Source organism: Salvelinus sp. IW2-2015, linkage group LG16 (assembly GCF_002910315.2).
Source record: "Salvelinus sp. IW2-2015 linkage group LG16, ASM291031v2, whole genome shotgun sequence".
Lineage (NCBI taxonomy): Eukaryota > Metazoa > Chordata > Actinopteri > Salmoniformes > Salmonidae > Salvelinus > Salvelinus sp. IW2-2015.
The window spans coordinates 6,228,400-6,244,238 of NC_036856.1; the positions used below are offsets into that span (position 1 = coordinate 6,228,400).

The window sequence follows — 15,839 nt, forward strand, 5'->3', positions numbered from 1 at the left end:
ACTCAAGTTTCCTTAGGGTCAGTCCAAAACGACAAAAGGGAAACGTCGCCCCTCCAACCACTGTCGCCATTCGCCTATGGCTAAGGGATGGCGCAGCAGTTCGCGCGTTACCCACATCATAGTTGCGTTCCATGCGCGACAGGCGATGACGAAAAGGTAAGCGCAAGGATGACCTTATCGTCAGACTGGAAGCGCTGAACAGAATGGCTCCCACGCCCCCACCTCTGAAGCGTCAAACCCTCGACAATGAATGTTTAGTGACTCAGGAAGTAACAAGATAGGCGGATGTAAAACCTTCTTGAGGAGATCAAAAAAGCTCCCTGCGGAACGACCACTTAAAGCAAGTCTTGACAGAAGTCAGACTGTGAGAGGCAGCCACTTGACCGAAAATACGAATGAAACGCCGAATAGAACATTAGCGAAACGAGAAATCGCGCAACTCGACACGTGACTAGGAACGGCCAATCTCTGACCAGCCTCGACCGTACCGGGATCCATCTAATCCTTCAGCGAAATAAACAAAACCGAGAAAATGTGACAAGGAGACATGAAAGCGCCACTTCTCAGCCTTCACGTAAGAGGACAATCTCTAAAAGCGCTGAGCTACACGTCGAATCCTGCCTGAACATGAATCTCGATGACGTGAAAAAATCAAGATATCTTCAAGGTAAAGCGAAAACAAAAATGTTCAGCATGTCTCTCATACCATCATTAACTAATCCTGAAAGAACAGCTGGAGCATAGCGAGACCAACGGCAGAACCCGTAATGCAAAATTGCCCCTAACGCGAGTGTTTAAACCGTCTTCCACTCGTCCCCCTCTCTGATGCGTAACGAGATGGTAACTTACGAAGGTCCAACTAGTAAAGAACCTGCTCCCTTGCAAAAATTCCGAAGGCTGAACGACATAAGGGAAGCGGATAACGATTCTTAACCGTTATGTAACATTCAGCCCCGATTAATCCCACCCAGGGGCGCAGAGTACCGTCCTTCTTCTTAACAAAGAAACATCCCGGCTCCGGCGGCAGAGAGGAAGAAGGCACCACCAGTACCGCGTCGAGAGAAACAGACAGATAAATCCTCAAGCAGCCCTTACGTCGGCAGCCGACAGTATGTATATCACTACCTCCGAGGGAGTGTCCCCGGAAGGAGAATACAATACAACTCAATCATCGGACGGACCGATGATCGTGAGAGGAAAAGGAGCTGGCAAGCGGGTCTTGATCACCGTATCGGCAATACACCGACGCATGTCTTGTATTCAAGATCCTAAATGGCCTGGCTCCCCCTCCACTCAGTATTTTTGTTAAACAGAAAACCCAAACATATGTCAGCAGATCCACAAGGTCTGCCATGAGAGGTGACTGTATAGTTCCCTTAAGGAAAAGCACCTGTATTGCCGCTTTCCATGTTCTCTGTTGTCTGTAGCTTGTGAGGTGTGGAAACACTTTGTTGCTTTTATGAATTTTGTCTTTCTGCTTTTTGTTCTATGTTGCTCTGTCTGTATGCTACGTCTTGCTTGTCCTATGTTGCTCTGTCTGTATGCTATGTCTTCCTTATCCTATGTTGCTCTGCGTGTGCTCACTGCTCAATGACTGTCTATATTGTAATTGTTTTTAATAACCTGCCCAGGGACTGCGGTTGAAAATTAGCCGGCTGGCTAAAACCGGCACTTTTACTGAAACGTTGATTAATGTGCACTGTCCCTGTAAAAATAAAATAAACACAAACTCAAACATTGAGGACTCCCTAGCTGCAGGGTTCATTCGTCCTTCTGCCTCCCCCGCTGGCACAGGGTTAMTCTTTTTGGAGAAGAAGGACAAAACCATGTGCCGGAGCATCGACTACCGGGGCCTCAATGACATCACGGTGAAGAACCGCTACCCGCTACCACTCATCTCCTCGGTCTTCGAGRAGCTCCAGTGGGCCACAGAGTTCTCCAAGCTGTGGGTCGAATACGCCAGCAGCACCCTTGCTCTGCCACGGGTCTCTCTCCCTTTGAGTGTTCTCTGGGCTATCACCCCCCGCTCTTCCCTGAYGAATACCTTCAGCCCAGATGTTTGTCCGCAGCTGTCGTCGTACCTGGAAGAGAGCCCGGTCGGCCCTTACGYCCACCTCCATGTATCGGCGACAAGCGGACCACCACCGGACTCCGTTTCCCCAGTATGTCTCACAGCCCTTTGTCTCCTGTTTCCAGGCCCACCCCTCTCCCCGTCTCGTCGACGGCCAACCGGCGTACTCGGTGAGACGTCTTGCTGAAGGTTCGACCTCTGGGAAGGGGATTCCAGTACCTGGTTGACTGAGAGGAGTATGGCCCGGAGGAGAGGTGCTCGGTCCCAGCTAGCYACATCCTTGTCCCAGGCCTCATCGCTGATTTCCAACACCGGCACCCCGGTCAACCAGGTATGCGCCCAGGTAGGATGCCAGGTGGCGCCCTTAGAGGGGTGTGGAGGGGGGGGGGTTGAGTCACACCCTGATCTGTTTCACCTGTCTTTGTGCTTGTCTCCACCCCTCATCTGGTGTCTCCCATCTCCCCTCATTATCCCCTGTGTATTTATACCTGTGTTCTCTCTTTGTCTATTGTCAGTTTGTTTTGTTCYTCAYGCCTACCAMCGTTTTTCTCCTTGCTCCTGTCTTTTCTATAGTTCCTGTTTTCCCGGTTTTGACCATTCTGCCTGCCCTYACCCTGAGGCTGCCTGCCGTTCTGTGCCTTTTGGACTCTGATCTGGATTACTGACCTCTGCCTGCACTTGACCTGTCATTTTGCCTGCCCCCTGTTCTAGTAATAAACTTTTGTTACTTCGACTGTCTGCATCTGGGTCTTCCCTGAAACATGATACATACGGCCTGTGGGCCAGATTCGGCTGCGAGTCCACTCAATCCGGCTCGCGAGCCCACTCAATCGGGCCCAGGTAAGGTTTGAGTAAACTTTTTTTTATTTTTTTATCTAATGTCTCTGCCCAAAATGTTGGGACAAATGTTCCACTGTCCAATAAATCCATATTTTTGTTGTTGTGAACAGCATCACTCAAACATTGATTTATGGCACAGTGGAAAAATGCATTGCAGTCAATTACAAGTGATGGCTCGGCACAATGTGACAACCAATTGTCTCTGTAATGAAACAAAATATATATTTTTTAAATGTGGTTTGGGGGATCAACTACTAGCACAGAGTAGGCCAGATTCAGTGGCTATTTTAGCATGGTGGGGCAAACAATTGGTGGGGCAAACAATTATATATTTTTTTATGCATGCCAGCAAAGCCACTACACTACACAATATGGTGACAAACAGTGCCCCAAACTGTTAAGGCCTACATAAAGCTGTCCCAACAGCAGTCCCAACACCTTACCACTGCTACACCTGTCTGTCAGCGGAGACTTTTCTGGCAGTGATCAATTCATTCAGCCTCATTAACTGCCTTTTAAAAAAATATAACTGACATGGCTGACTTGCTTAAACAAATGTGATTTATACTGAGAATTGAGATGTACAAACTATGGCACAAGGAGACGACGAGCGGATAAGAGGCAATCCGTAATTTTGATTAAGACATTAATGAGTGAGCTAGGACGGATGTAATAGTTCAGCACTTTTGAAATSTACAGCGACAGAATTAGGAACATGGGCTGTTCTTACAGTATTCTCCCTGCACACCAAGTCAGAACCGTAGGATAAATAAAGGGGGCATATAAGCAGACAATGAAAGCMCTTGCAATTTATGGTGCTTTCAAGACAACTCGGAACTCTGGAAAAAAAACAAGGTAGAATCATGATGACGTCAGTGATCTTCGGGTCGGAGCTTTAGAAAGTGGCTTGAGTTCCTGACTTGCAATACAGAGTTGGATGACCTTTCAAAATGTATTTTCCCAGTCGGAGCTCGTTTTTTCGAAGTTCCCAGTTGTCTTGAACTGAAGTCAGATTTCCCAGTCCTTAGTTTCCAGTTGTTTGAGCGCGGCAGAAGTCATGCTGAATTGACAGCATGGCCAATGTTGAATGTTTATCATTTTAAGCTTCGAAAAGAGACCCTTAAACCCAGACTTGGACCACACACCCACTCCACTGAATAGCAGGCTAGTGATTGCTTTGCAACGCTTGCAGTTAGCCACTGATTCCTTCCAAACCACTCATTTGCGATTTGAGATTTCCAACTTGTGTAATGTTTATGTCCAATGGCCGATGAGCACCGATAAGTTTTAACTATAATTTCTCTTCATTATTTCTCTTCATATGACAAGGATTAAAAAGAATTTGCCAGTAGATTGTTGACTTGATTCATGATGATGTCTGCTAGCTTGCTAGCTAAGATTTTGAAAGTATGATGTTGACCAATCAAAGCTACTGTAGATATAACGTGATTTGACGTCATTTTATCTGTGGCCAATGACCTTGAGCCTTCTTGGTTGGGCACTTCTAATGTAACTCTATGGCAGCACCCAAGGGGAATTTTTGAGTTGTACCCTTAGATTTGGAGGTGACGTTGCYTCCCCAAGAGTGACAGAACACTGAGCCAATCACGGCACAACTAGAGTACGTTACCAACCCCTACGCTCCATATTTTCTGCTGGCTGCCCACCACCACAGAAGCACTGAGCTAGGCTGAAACACCTACATTTTGGAGCAGCTTTATTAACTCAATTTTATTTTTGTAATTTTTTTTACATTGTTTGCAAACTGATATGTGACACGTGGTAATGCCAAAATAACATGCAAAACGGGCAACTCCCATCCCCCAAAAAAATGGTCGCCACTGGCCAGATGTAAAAATGACACAATGGCATTGGAATTGCACAATTGATGGCCCACACACTTCTTGTTCATGTAGTAACGGTAGTGGCACGCGCATGATCTTGATTACAAATCTGACTGTAATTTGTAGGAATTAGGAATAGCATATTCACATAGCATGTACATAAAAAAAACGTGTTACTTCAGACTTGTACAAGTTTATCAAGTCAAGTGGTTTTGAAATCCCCTACCYTGACTAATCATATGTATGCATGCAAGTATAATAGGCAACTGTTGTCACATTGTGACAGCCTAGCCAACAGCATACTTTAGATCACCTGCAGCCACATACCTATAGGTTACCTGTTTTACAATAGTTATACTAGAAATACTTTTGATTCAAAATTCAAGTGGAATACAAAACAGCAAGTATCTAATAATCTGTCAAATAAAAGTATTACCCACCTGGAACAAAGTGGTTGAGAGCGTGAGAAGCTTGAAGAGGGAACCGTTAAGTGTGTCGTGTTTCAAGTGAAATGCTTGTCCCTCCCTCCTCCCTGCGTTTTTGATCCCTTTGATGGAGCAGGAAAGGGTGGGTGGTCAAAGGAAAAGGTGGAGTCGGTTCTCACCAGCACTAGACCGTTCAGAGCATTTCTTACATTTATTTAACTAGGCAAGTCAGTTAAGAACYAATTCTTACTTACAATGACGGCCTACCCCGGCCAAACCCTAACCRGGATGACGCTGGGCCAATTGTGTGTCGCCCTATGGGACTCCCAATCACAGCCGGTTGTTATACAGCCTGGAATCGAACCTCTWGTACTGAGATGCAGTGCCTTAGACCGCTGTGCCACTCGGYAGCCCCYAGGATGCTGAGACWWATAATGGTTCCAGACTGTCAATAGTGTAATTGTAGCCATTTATGATTGGTATTAGATAGCTTTAAGATGGGAGCCACTGTACTGTACACACACGGGCTTATTTTATTAGTAATTTACGATACATTCTTGGTTAAACTTATTTGACTGAGTTCTGTTATAATCTGTTTTATTATCTCTAATTAGTTTATACTGTCCTATTCAGCAGTGGTGTCATTTAACAGATTACTTTGCAGTAATTTGTGTGGTACATTTCTAATCTTTCTCTTTTTTTATTTCACTTAGTGTGAAAGGGGACAAAAGAAAGAAGAAACCCGAAACACTGCTCTTGATAGCGTTACTGYTCGTCAATAAGCTTTACGTATCGGCCTCGCGGCCTTCGTCAGAGCTTTAACTTCGTGTGAAAGGGAAAGGCTTGTCATAGCATTGCAAGGCATTTTTGTAAATCTAACACTCATTTCATCATTGATTATTGGCAATGACTTTTTGACCGCAGCTTCTGTTTAAGCTCTGGATTCCACTTTTCTCGTTTCTGAGCCCTCAAGACCAAGAGATATGGAGATGCTGACACCCAGTGGATGTTGTGGGTCCCTGCATGGAGAGTTTTACCCGTAATTACATGAAAACCTCTTCACTGCAGCTGTGCGATACAGAATTKATGATTTTGAAAAATGCACTTTGATGATCAATATTCAAAAAAAAATTGATTGAGTGGAGGTCTATTTTTGCTTAATAGGTTGCAAATCRGTTATAATCGTCATGTAAAACACAGTACGTAACATGTTACGGCCAATCKCAATTGGACCGTTTATTCCCAGTAACATACCAAGCGTGTCACCGGGTAAGTCTTCCCTACATGACATGCACTTCAGAGAGAAAGGCCTGCTCTCTCTCTCTGCCGGTCCCTCCCTTTCTCTCATGCTGCAGGCCTGGAGCCCACTGCTTCATCACGGCACTGCAGGAGGGTCCACTGAATGCAGCCAGTGTCTGACCAGGTAACTTTAAACTACAGAGAACTCTTCCTCTGGATGGCGTCCACAGCCTCATTAGACCATTAGGGAACAAACAAGCCTTACCGTTTTACTGTGGAAGGGAGCTGGTGAACAAGAACATTTCTGCGAAACATGCTGAAATTGATTACTCACGGCTGGTTTCTCTTTCATTCGTCTCCTTTGTAGATTTGTGACACTTGCTTGTGTACGTGTGGCACCACACGATACATTTCCGCGGGCCAAAATTGATGGATTTGGTTATGTCTCGGCAATGACAGTGAAATGATGTGTTTTTGAGAAATGGCAAAGAGAGAGCGAGAGACTAGACTGCATGCCAAGAGGCCCGCAGCACTTATGCGCAGTGTGTGTCCGCTCCCCCTGCTCTGGCTCTGTGGGATAATAAGAGGGTTTGTTTTCCCCCAAACTCCCACATGAGGGCTGGGCCTCGTTGGCTAAGGGGGGCGGGCTGCCTTCCTACAGGATATGTAGAGACAGAGAGAGAGAATGAGGAGTGGCAGAGAGGGAACCTCCTCTGTCGATTTATAGGTCTTCCATGCACACACACACACACACACATAGATAGACACACACACACACACACACACACACAAGGATAGACACACACAGACAGCAGGGGCCTCTCAGACAAAGTCAGGATGTGACATCACTCACAGGAAGAGAAGCCAAACAACTTTTRGACTTGTACTTTTTTTTTGTCTGCACTGCTGTCTCGCTGGCTGCTCAGTGAAGTTGGAGCCTCGAGGTCTGTTGGTGGCTGGGAAGGAGGGAGTATCCGTAGGAACCGGAGAGGGACAGATCTGCCTGGATCGTTGTCCACATTCCAAGTCGTCCACATTGGGAGCCCAGCCAGGTACTGTGGGGAAACTTCTCCCCTTTTTTTTWATGTCTCTGTTGATCTCCTTGTATCTCTCTCACTCTTTCACTTTGATGCATATAACTGGATCCAACTGCTCTTGGTCCATTGCATTAGCAACTCTTTTCTCTCCCACACATGTGTGTAGGATCTAGAAAGAGCTGCAGTTATTCTCCACTGTCCGAAGGAAATTCCATGGAAAACTCAGTAAAGTATGCAGTGTGCACAGTGGGTCTGGTCCGACATCCCCCGTACGTGATCAGACATGCACCAGTCTGTAATTGGAGAGGCATGTGGAGACTGGGAAGCAGTGAAGTCAACAAAGCGAATGTAGCCCAATCCCTTGGCCTGTATAGAAATGTATTCTCTGTGCACTGCGACTGTTCAATACTGTAGTACTCTGAGGTTTACGGTCCATGACTGTTATTCACATCTGTGCATCTGAAAGTTAGATACCATAACTAATGGAGTGTAGTAGCCATCACCAAATCAGCCAACTATCCAGTTGTGGACCAGCACATAATGTTCTGGTCATTCTCAAAGGGACTACAAACTCAGTGCTTTCCCAATGTTGAATGCCTGTATTATCTCCAATAGAAATTCACCAGTAGAGCTAATAGATGTAAAGTACTGAGGAAGAGGAGGATCCTGTTCACGCCACACATACTGTGTACAAACACCATGCATATGTGGAGGAAGTTGTCAAGAAGATGGATGACATTCTCCTCCCGAACAGTCCAGGGCCCCTCATTCCTACACGTCTCAGAGTKGGAATGCTGATCTAGAATCAGTTCTGCCTTTAGGCTCATAATGAAAAAGGTTGTATGGAGAGGGGGGACCTGATCCTKGGTCAGCACTCCTACTCTGAGACGCTTTATAAATACAGGCCACGAGGAGTGAAAGAGGAAGCGCTTTGTCAAAGTTCTGCTAACGTCTAACGCCTCGATCAGACCGACGACGTCATTGCATCAACACTGCGTAATAAGTTCRGCAGTCAAACTTTTTTCATTACGTAACCAAACATTTMAGTGGATATGAATGCAACAGAAGTTCAACATTCACCTTTTGCTTACTAGTTCTGTCAAGTCGATCTTGTATAAATCCAATATATGCACCACACAGAACACAGAACGCCCTGCAACTGCCTCTGCAACACAATACTGCAAGGCAAACTGAGCTTTCCATTGGAAATGAATGTACTTCTGGTGTACCAAAARGCAATGACGCTATTGGTCTAATCGAGGCGTAATAGCAAAACGACAGTAAAACGACACTAAACCAAGTGTAATGCAACATTTCTACTTGGACTCGTTCTGCATGACTCTGTAGATTTCAGACTCAGAGCACCTGAATAAGCTTGACTTTTATATAGAAAGAGAAATATTTCCCACTTTAACCACACAAGTTGCACCATAACAAAGCCAGGAACTGTTGAGAGCAGCTGTGTGAAATGGAACGTGGGACACAAATGTGGATCCAGTCACATATCGTCATAAAGGCACGAGACAGTGTCATTTAGAATGAAAGAAGAAGCTATTTTAAAAGAAGCTTCAGAAGCATTTTAGAACATCATAGTGTTTCTAATTTATTCAGCGTATAATATTTGGAACYAATACCTGCATGACTTATTGACAGCTGTAAAGTTTGCCTTGACTTTTCAGAGCACTCCACACGAAACTCATGGAAACTCAGTAAAGTAAAGAAGCTCAGTAAAGTTCAGACCCTTCTTAACCATGGAGCTGAGTAGCCAGCTGGRGACTAAAGCTGCCCTGTACTGAACTATTTTGCTGGGGAGTTCTCAGTAAGATCTGATCCACCATGAGTTATTCTCTTCTCTCTGGTGCGCTTGACTTGATTGATATTCGAGTTGTTGTGATGASTCATCGCTCTAAACGACTCCCCCCCTACCCCTCCATCCCCCTTTTTCATACTGATATTCTGATACTGACAATCATTTGTTATTAACCCTTATGATAAAAAAAAAGCAATTTAGTCTAATAGATTTTGTCCCTCTGCAACATTRGCCGTCTGAAAGGAAAATGTCAAACCCATTCAGGCTGTTTGATCCTTAATCAGTCCAGGACACTGCAAAATGATCTCCCCATTATCTGCCAGATGGTTAARAGCTAATAATGACTGGATGTATGACGATATTACAGTAATTATCTACTGTGCTATTGTCCATCCCTACAGGAGAGTAGATCTCCGTCAATATTGTATCAGGTCAATGGCGAAGGTGTTAGACAACTCATGGTGCTACAATTGAACTTGAGGCAGTGTAGCTGCGCTACTCAATTGGATTTTCTCTAATGGAGTTGTATGACCAGTGAGAAGTAGTGTTCTGCATAGTTAATGTTGAGCGTGTGGGTGGRGGCTTTAGGTGGAAAGTTCAAAATGTCTCATGTACAGACGACGTGAAGAACCCTTTCACGACGCTTCGTCTTAGCGAAGTGCAGCATGCTCTTCATTTACACAATTACCTTTGGTTCTCCCCTCTGATCTGATTTCGGTATTAGATCACACTGGACCTATTTCAAGGACACTATGGTTGTTAGTCTTGTGACATTCAACGCATAGTGGCCGCCAGAAAATAGTGGTCACCAGAAATGAATTCCGCAAATGGATTCTTCTCACCTCATATTTGGGGTCGTATTTTCTATTCCGAGCAGTTTCACAATCACTACATGCTTTGCTCATCAAGTCCTTCAAGATATTCCTTTCATAAACCACCTTACAGTATTTTTTCTACTTTGCTGCTTTCATTTCCTGATTTCTATCATGCTGCCTGATTCTGGTCTGTTGAACACTTTGTTTGCAGGCATGATAGCATTGTGAACGAGCTGAGCATCTCTAACCTCTCATGACCTATTTTGTTTCCTCTTTGTCTCAGAGAGGGGTCCCTCCATTCTCAATCATCCCCAATGTAGAGGTCACTGCCCTCCGAATAGAACAACTCCTCAGAGACCTGCAACCTAAACAAACGTATGTTAGTGAAACCTGTCCAATCCATGCTCAGGAAAGCCCCCCACCCCACCCCCAACACACACACTAACCATTAGGCCACACCATAGAGTCCACCATTAAGACAATGGCGCTCTGTCTCGGACAAGTCTTCAGCAAAGACAAAACGTTTAGGCCTCGGAAGCGCTTTGAGCCTGGGACACAGCGCTTTGAGCTGTACAAGAAGGCCCAGGCCTCTCTGAAGTCAGGCCTGGACCTGAGGAAAGTGGTCCAGCTTCCCGAAGGAGAGAACATCAACGACTGGATCGCTGTGCACGTGGTGGACTTCTTCAACCGGATCAACCTGATCTACGGCACGGTCAGCGAGTTCTGCACTGAGCGCACCTGCCCCATCATGTCGGGGGGCCTGCGCTACGAGTACCGGTGGCAGGACGGAGACGACTACAAGAAGCCCACCAAGCTGCCCGCCTTGAAATACATGAACCTTCTGATGGACTGGATAGAGACGAACATCAACAACGAGAACATCTTCCCCACGAGAGTAGGTGTGTAAGGCAGTGGTTCCAAACTAGGATAGTGAACGCACCTGCGATGTGGCTTCATGCCCACGCTCTCTGACAGTATCTTTAATGGATCTAGAAAGGTTCAAAGAAAGGTTAATTAGATAGGTTAATTACACAATGAGGGGGGCAGAGTGTGAAATATGGGGGACCAGTGTGAGCTAAGCTCCTATGAATGAGACATGAGCTCCTCTAAATGCAACAAAAGTCAAACTTGGGGGGGGGGGGTCCCTAAATATTGATAATTTGACCAAGACGGGCCGACAGCGTTGACCGCAAGAAGCATCAATCTCACTGGAGAAAGCATCCGAGTGAGTAAAACAGCGCCCCTCTGTCTCAGTATGTGTAGCCCATGTATCTGATGCTGTCTGGTCCAAAAGAGTATGATGCTTTCTCCGGTGAGATAGATTCAGACACTTGCGAATTGAAGGAAAATMATTAAATATAATTTCATAATATTTTTTATTTGTTTATAGTTTTTTGGGGAACCATAGATTCCCTTGGCATCCATGAATGCACACCACTATATTAGGCRCAATGACAATCGCCAAATGTCATTACATTTATGGTGTTGTAACAGATGTCTTTTTCCATTCATCGAATAGCAAGTGTACAGTGTGTGCACGGATTGGATGCTGGCATTATTTTGGAGTAGACAAATGTGCGCAGCTGCAGTTAGCCTACTTCTTGAAGTGATTTATTTGACAATCAGATGAAAACATCATGACTGGTTGTGTTCATGCCACATTAAAATGAAATACATTTTTTTTACTGTTAAATGACATCTTTACTGTTAGGCCCATAAGACAATTCCGAAGTGAGGCTCCCCCCAATGTCACGGTATAATTTACACTCTGGGGGGTGGCATTTGGAAGAAATTGAATGGGGTACTCTGAGTCTATTGTTCYTTGTCAAAGGGTTGTTATCAAGCTCTGTTTGAGGAGGGAGATTACYTGCATGAATAATCTATTAAATTAACATGTAATTGCGTTGCGGGCTGCCGGGAGAAATTGTACAGTGTATGATCTACCTACAGTATAGGATATTGATGTCCAGTGTGTTTTGAATGATCTCKAATGGAAACGAATGTGATAGCTTTAATGCTAAGTGAGATGTAATTATGGAACATAATAMAACATAATTATGGAACATAATGACATTCTGATAGTTACAAATAGATTTTCATGAATGCATCCAGGGATGGTCTCTAAAATGAATCTAATGGGGTGGCAGTCTTCCTCACTGACAGTTCTATCCTCTTTGGTCCCAGGTGTTCCTTTCCCTAAGAACTTCCAGCAGGTGTGTAAGAAGATCCTGAGCCGTCTCTTCCGGGTCTTTGTGCACGTCTACATCCACCACTTTGACAGCATCTGCAGCATGGGCGCCGAGGCCCACATCAATACCTGCTACAAACACTACTATTATTTCATCTCTGAGTTCAGCCTCATCGAGCACTCTGAACTGGAGCCCCTGGTGAGAAAGGAGGCGTGGGCGTGAATGGAGGGGCAGAGGGGTCAAAAGTAGTGCACTAAATGTGGAATAGGGTGCCATTTGGGATGTATCCTTAGATAGAGCTTGGGTGGAAGGTTTCCATTTGTATGTCCTGTGAGTTCATATTTAGGACAGGGGTAGAAGGGTGTCTGGATATGAATTTCTGAGGGCGTATATCCCTCAGATTACTATCATTCAGACTGACTCGTTTTGCCGTGGCCCAATGAGGGAGGAGCTTACATTTTCCTCCATAAAACGAAGGCGGTGTGTTGTCTGCGTTATTTCACACCACAACAGAACATGTTGTTTTGAGTGTCTGCGCAAACCACATAAACTGGGTGATTATACAGAATCAACTCTGGGCATAGAGCATATTACTAAATCACAGTCCAGTATAAAATAATTATACGATAGCTGTGTGTCTTTCATGTTCCCTTTGGCACGGTCATTGGAATTAATGATGCACCCCTTATTTCCCCAGTTTGCGTCATAAAATAAACTTGTTAAACTCTTTGTAAAAAAAATCTGCTTTGGTTTATATAACCATCATAAGTGAAATTGCAGTCTAGAAAGCCATAACTGAGAATCATGTCACTTTCAAGTKGTTTACTCTAGTGCAGAGAGCTTCGTTACATCTGAACAGATGGAGGRAGGAGCTCCAAGGTACAATAAAATGCCTCTGTTATCATCATTATAAAGGACAGACTTTACTTCCCCTCTGGTGAAAAAGTAATGAGACWATATCAACAACATAATCTGGGGGGAAATAAACGTTGTTCACATAAGAGGGTGTGATAGACTGAGCGTTTAGCTTTTCCGCTTATGGACGACTAGAGGTAAGATGGAAACAGCCCGAGTGACTTCTCATCAGATGAGGACGTTTATGTAGCCTATCTGTTTGTATATATTTGTTGCCTCATACAGCGTGACAGTAGGTGTGTAGCATTGTCTGTTACTATAAATTAAGCCTCGGGCCATCTACTGGTCATTTGTCAATATCATATGAATTGCCTGTCTCTCCTCTCTTTTCTTTACCCCCAGAGAGCAATGACAGAGAAGATCTGTAACTAAACCACTTGGACAATGGAGTGTACATCATGTCAAAATTCCCCGGAGCCCTTCAAGAGACCCACTGCTTAAATACCGTTCCAAACACTCCAACCAAAGGACAAATGAGTGGATTTTGAGTGGATTTGAAGAACTTAAGTGTTATCCATTAAGCATTAGAATGTTTATTCACATTTTCAGCCAATATGGCTATATGTTTTAGGAAAAAAGGACTGTTCTGCTTCCTAGATGTTGTGCTGTGACATGCAGCATTTCAGTATTTTGTGTTTTATTTGAATAGCTATTCTAGCTCTGTTTATTTAAGCATGAGTATGTTTTTCTTGTGCATATGTTCTTGACATCATTAACTTCCAAAATGTGTTTGCGGTTTCGAGGTGTTTGAGCCATTTTGTGATGGACAGAAGGCGACGTCACAAGACCCCTCTCCAGTATTTAGCATTCTGTGACAAATACGTGTCCAATGTGTCCCAGCCAGAGGCAACAGAGTTAAGGACTTTGAAAAACAGACATTTTGTGAGGTGTCTGGGTAAGTACAGGGTGACAACTGCAAGCAATACTTGTGAAATACTGACTTAATTTTCATCTACCAAAACGAGTTCAACTGGGATTACTCTGGGAGACTCATCTGATTGAGATGTGTGAAGTGTTAGGACAAGTAAGTTCACCCACTACAATTAGTGTTTTGTTGCATGCCTCGTTAATTTGCATTTTATTATTAAGGAAATGTTTTAGCTGTGATCAAACTAAATATCAGACATAGGATATTTTCATTCAGATGGTGACCAATTAAAACCTGCCTCGTTGCTTTTGTAAAACCTTAAAGTAACTGTCCAGTGTTTCCAGATTTCTATTAAATGAATTACAATATGAGTGAAATGGTTTTCCTTCCAAAAAATTGTAATTAAGTATGTTAAAAAGCAGCTTTTCTGTGTTGCAGTGGTGTGGGCGTATACCGTTCAAAACAATCTTAACGCAAGTAGACCCCTCATTGGCCAGCTCATTCTCCTCAGGAGAATAATATCATCCTCTATTTGGAAATAGCATGCATTTTTGAAACAGTCTATTTGAGATACAAGTTTGAGGTGTTTTTTAAATGTATTTTTTTTAATGCTTTGGCCACAAATAAGAGTATAGGATGAGTCAACAGCATTGAGAATGAGTTAACAGAATATTAACAGAATTTTCACTGGAACAGTTACTTTAAACAACTTTGCGATTCTCTGTGTGTGTGTGTGTGTGTGTGTGTGTGTGTGTGGTGTGTGTGTGGTGTGTGTGTGTGTGTGTGTGTGTGTGTGTGTGTGTGTGTGTGTGTGTGGTGTGTGTGTGTGTGTGTGTGTGTGTGTGTGTGTGGTGTGTGTGTGTGTGTGTGTGTGTGTTGTGTGTTCTTTTGAGGAAAGCTATTTGATATTAAAATACTAATATGACTCATGGATATAACTAATAGGACGTCCTATTTATTGGGGCAGCAGGTAGCCTAGTGGTTAGAGCATTGGTAACGCGTCACCAACCGCCAATGCTTAGTAACCGCAAGCTTGCAAGTTCAATACCCGAGCTGACAAGGTGTCGTTCTGGCCCTGAAAAAGCAGACACTGTTCCTTGGCTGTCATTGAAAATAAGAATTTGTTCTTAACTGACTTGCCTAGTTAAATACATTTATAGGCATGGAGCCCTATAATAATATGGATACACCCCATATTTGGCCCCTGGGGGAATGTGGCAACCATTTTTCAAAATGCATGCAGATGTAACAATATTTTTGGAAATCTGTTCTAAGATAAATGCTCCAAATTTGGCACAGAGGTAGATTTCTGGACCCTGATAATAAGATATGGAGCCAGCCCAGATATGCAGGAATTAAAAGAAGATTTATGTAGCCTGTAAATAATATTATATATGGAGCCACCACAGATTTGACCCCTGGGGACAGTTACTTTAAACAATTTTGCGATTCTCTCTGTCTGTTTCTCTAGTGTGTGTGTATGTGTGTGTTGTGTGTTTGTGTGTGTGTGTGTGTGTGTGTGTGTGTGTGTGTTGTGTGTGTGTGTGTGTGTGTGTGTGTGTGTGTGTGTGTGTGTGTGTGTGTGTGTGTGTGTGGCCACTGTCAGTAATAAAATGTTAGAGTTCTGAAGGCCTTTTTTGAGATAAATACATCAAATTTGGCACAGAGGTAGATTTATTTAGCCTAAAAAGATTTAGATATGGAATCACCACAATTCCGACTTTTGGAATTCGAAAAGACTGTTTTAAGATAAAGGCTCCAAATTTGGCACAGAGTTAGATTTATG

At 43.9% G+C, this 15,839-nt stretch overlaps 1 protein-coding gene across 1 annotated transcript; it reads left to right on the forward strand.

Moving 5' to 3' along the window:
• Positions 1–7,070: 7,070 nt before the first annotated feature.
• LOC111976034 (MOB kinase activator 3C-like) lies at positions 7,071–14,424 on the forward strand. The gene is made up of 4 exons (XM_024004749.2): positions 7,071–7,471; positions 10,365–10,980; positions 12,266–12,468; positions 13,528–14,424. The coding sequence occupies exons 2-4, from the start codon at positions 10,563–10,565 to the stop codon at positions 13,555–13,557; spliced, it is 651 nt and encodes a 216-aa protein (XP_023860517.1). The 5' UTR covers positions 7,071–7,471; positions 10,365–10,562; the 3' UTR covers positions 13,558–14,424.
• The last annotated feature ends 1,415 nt before the right edge of the window (positions 14,425–15,839 follow it).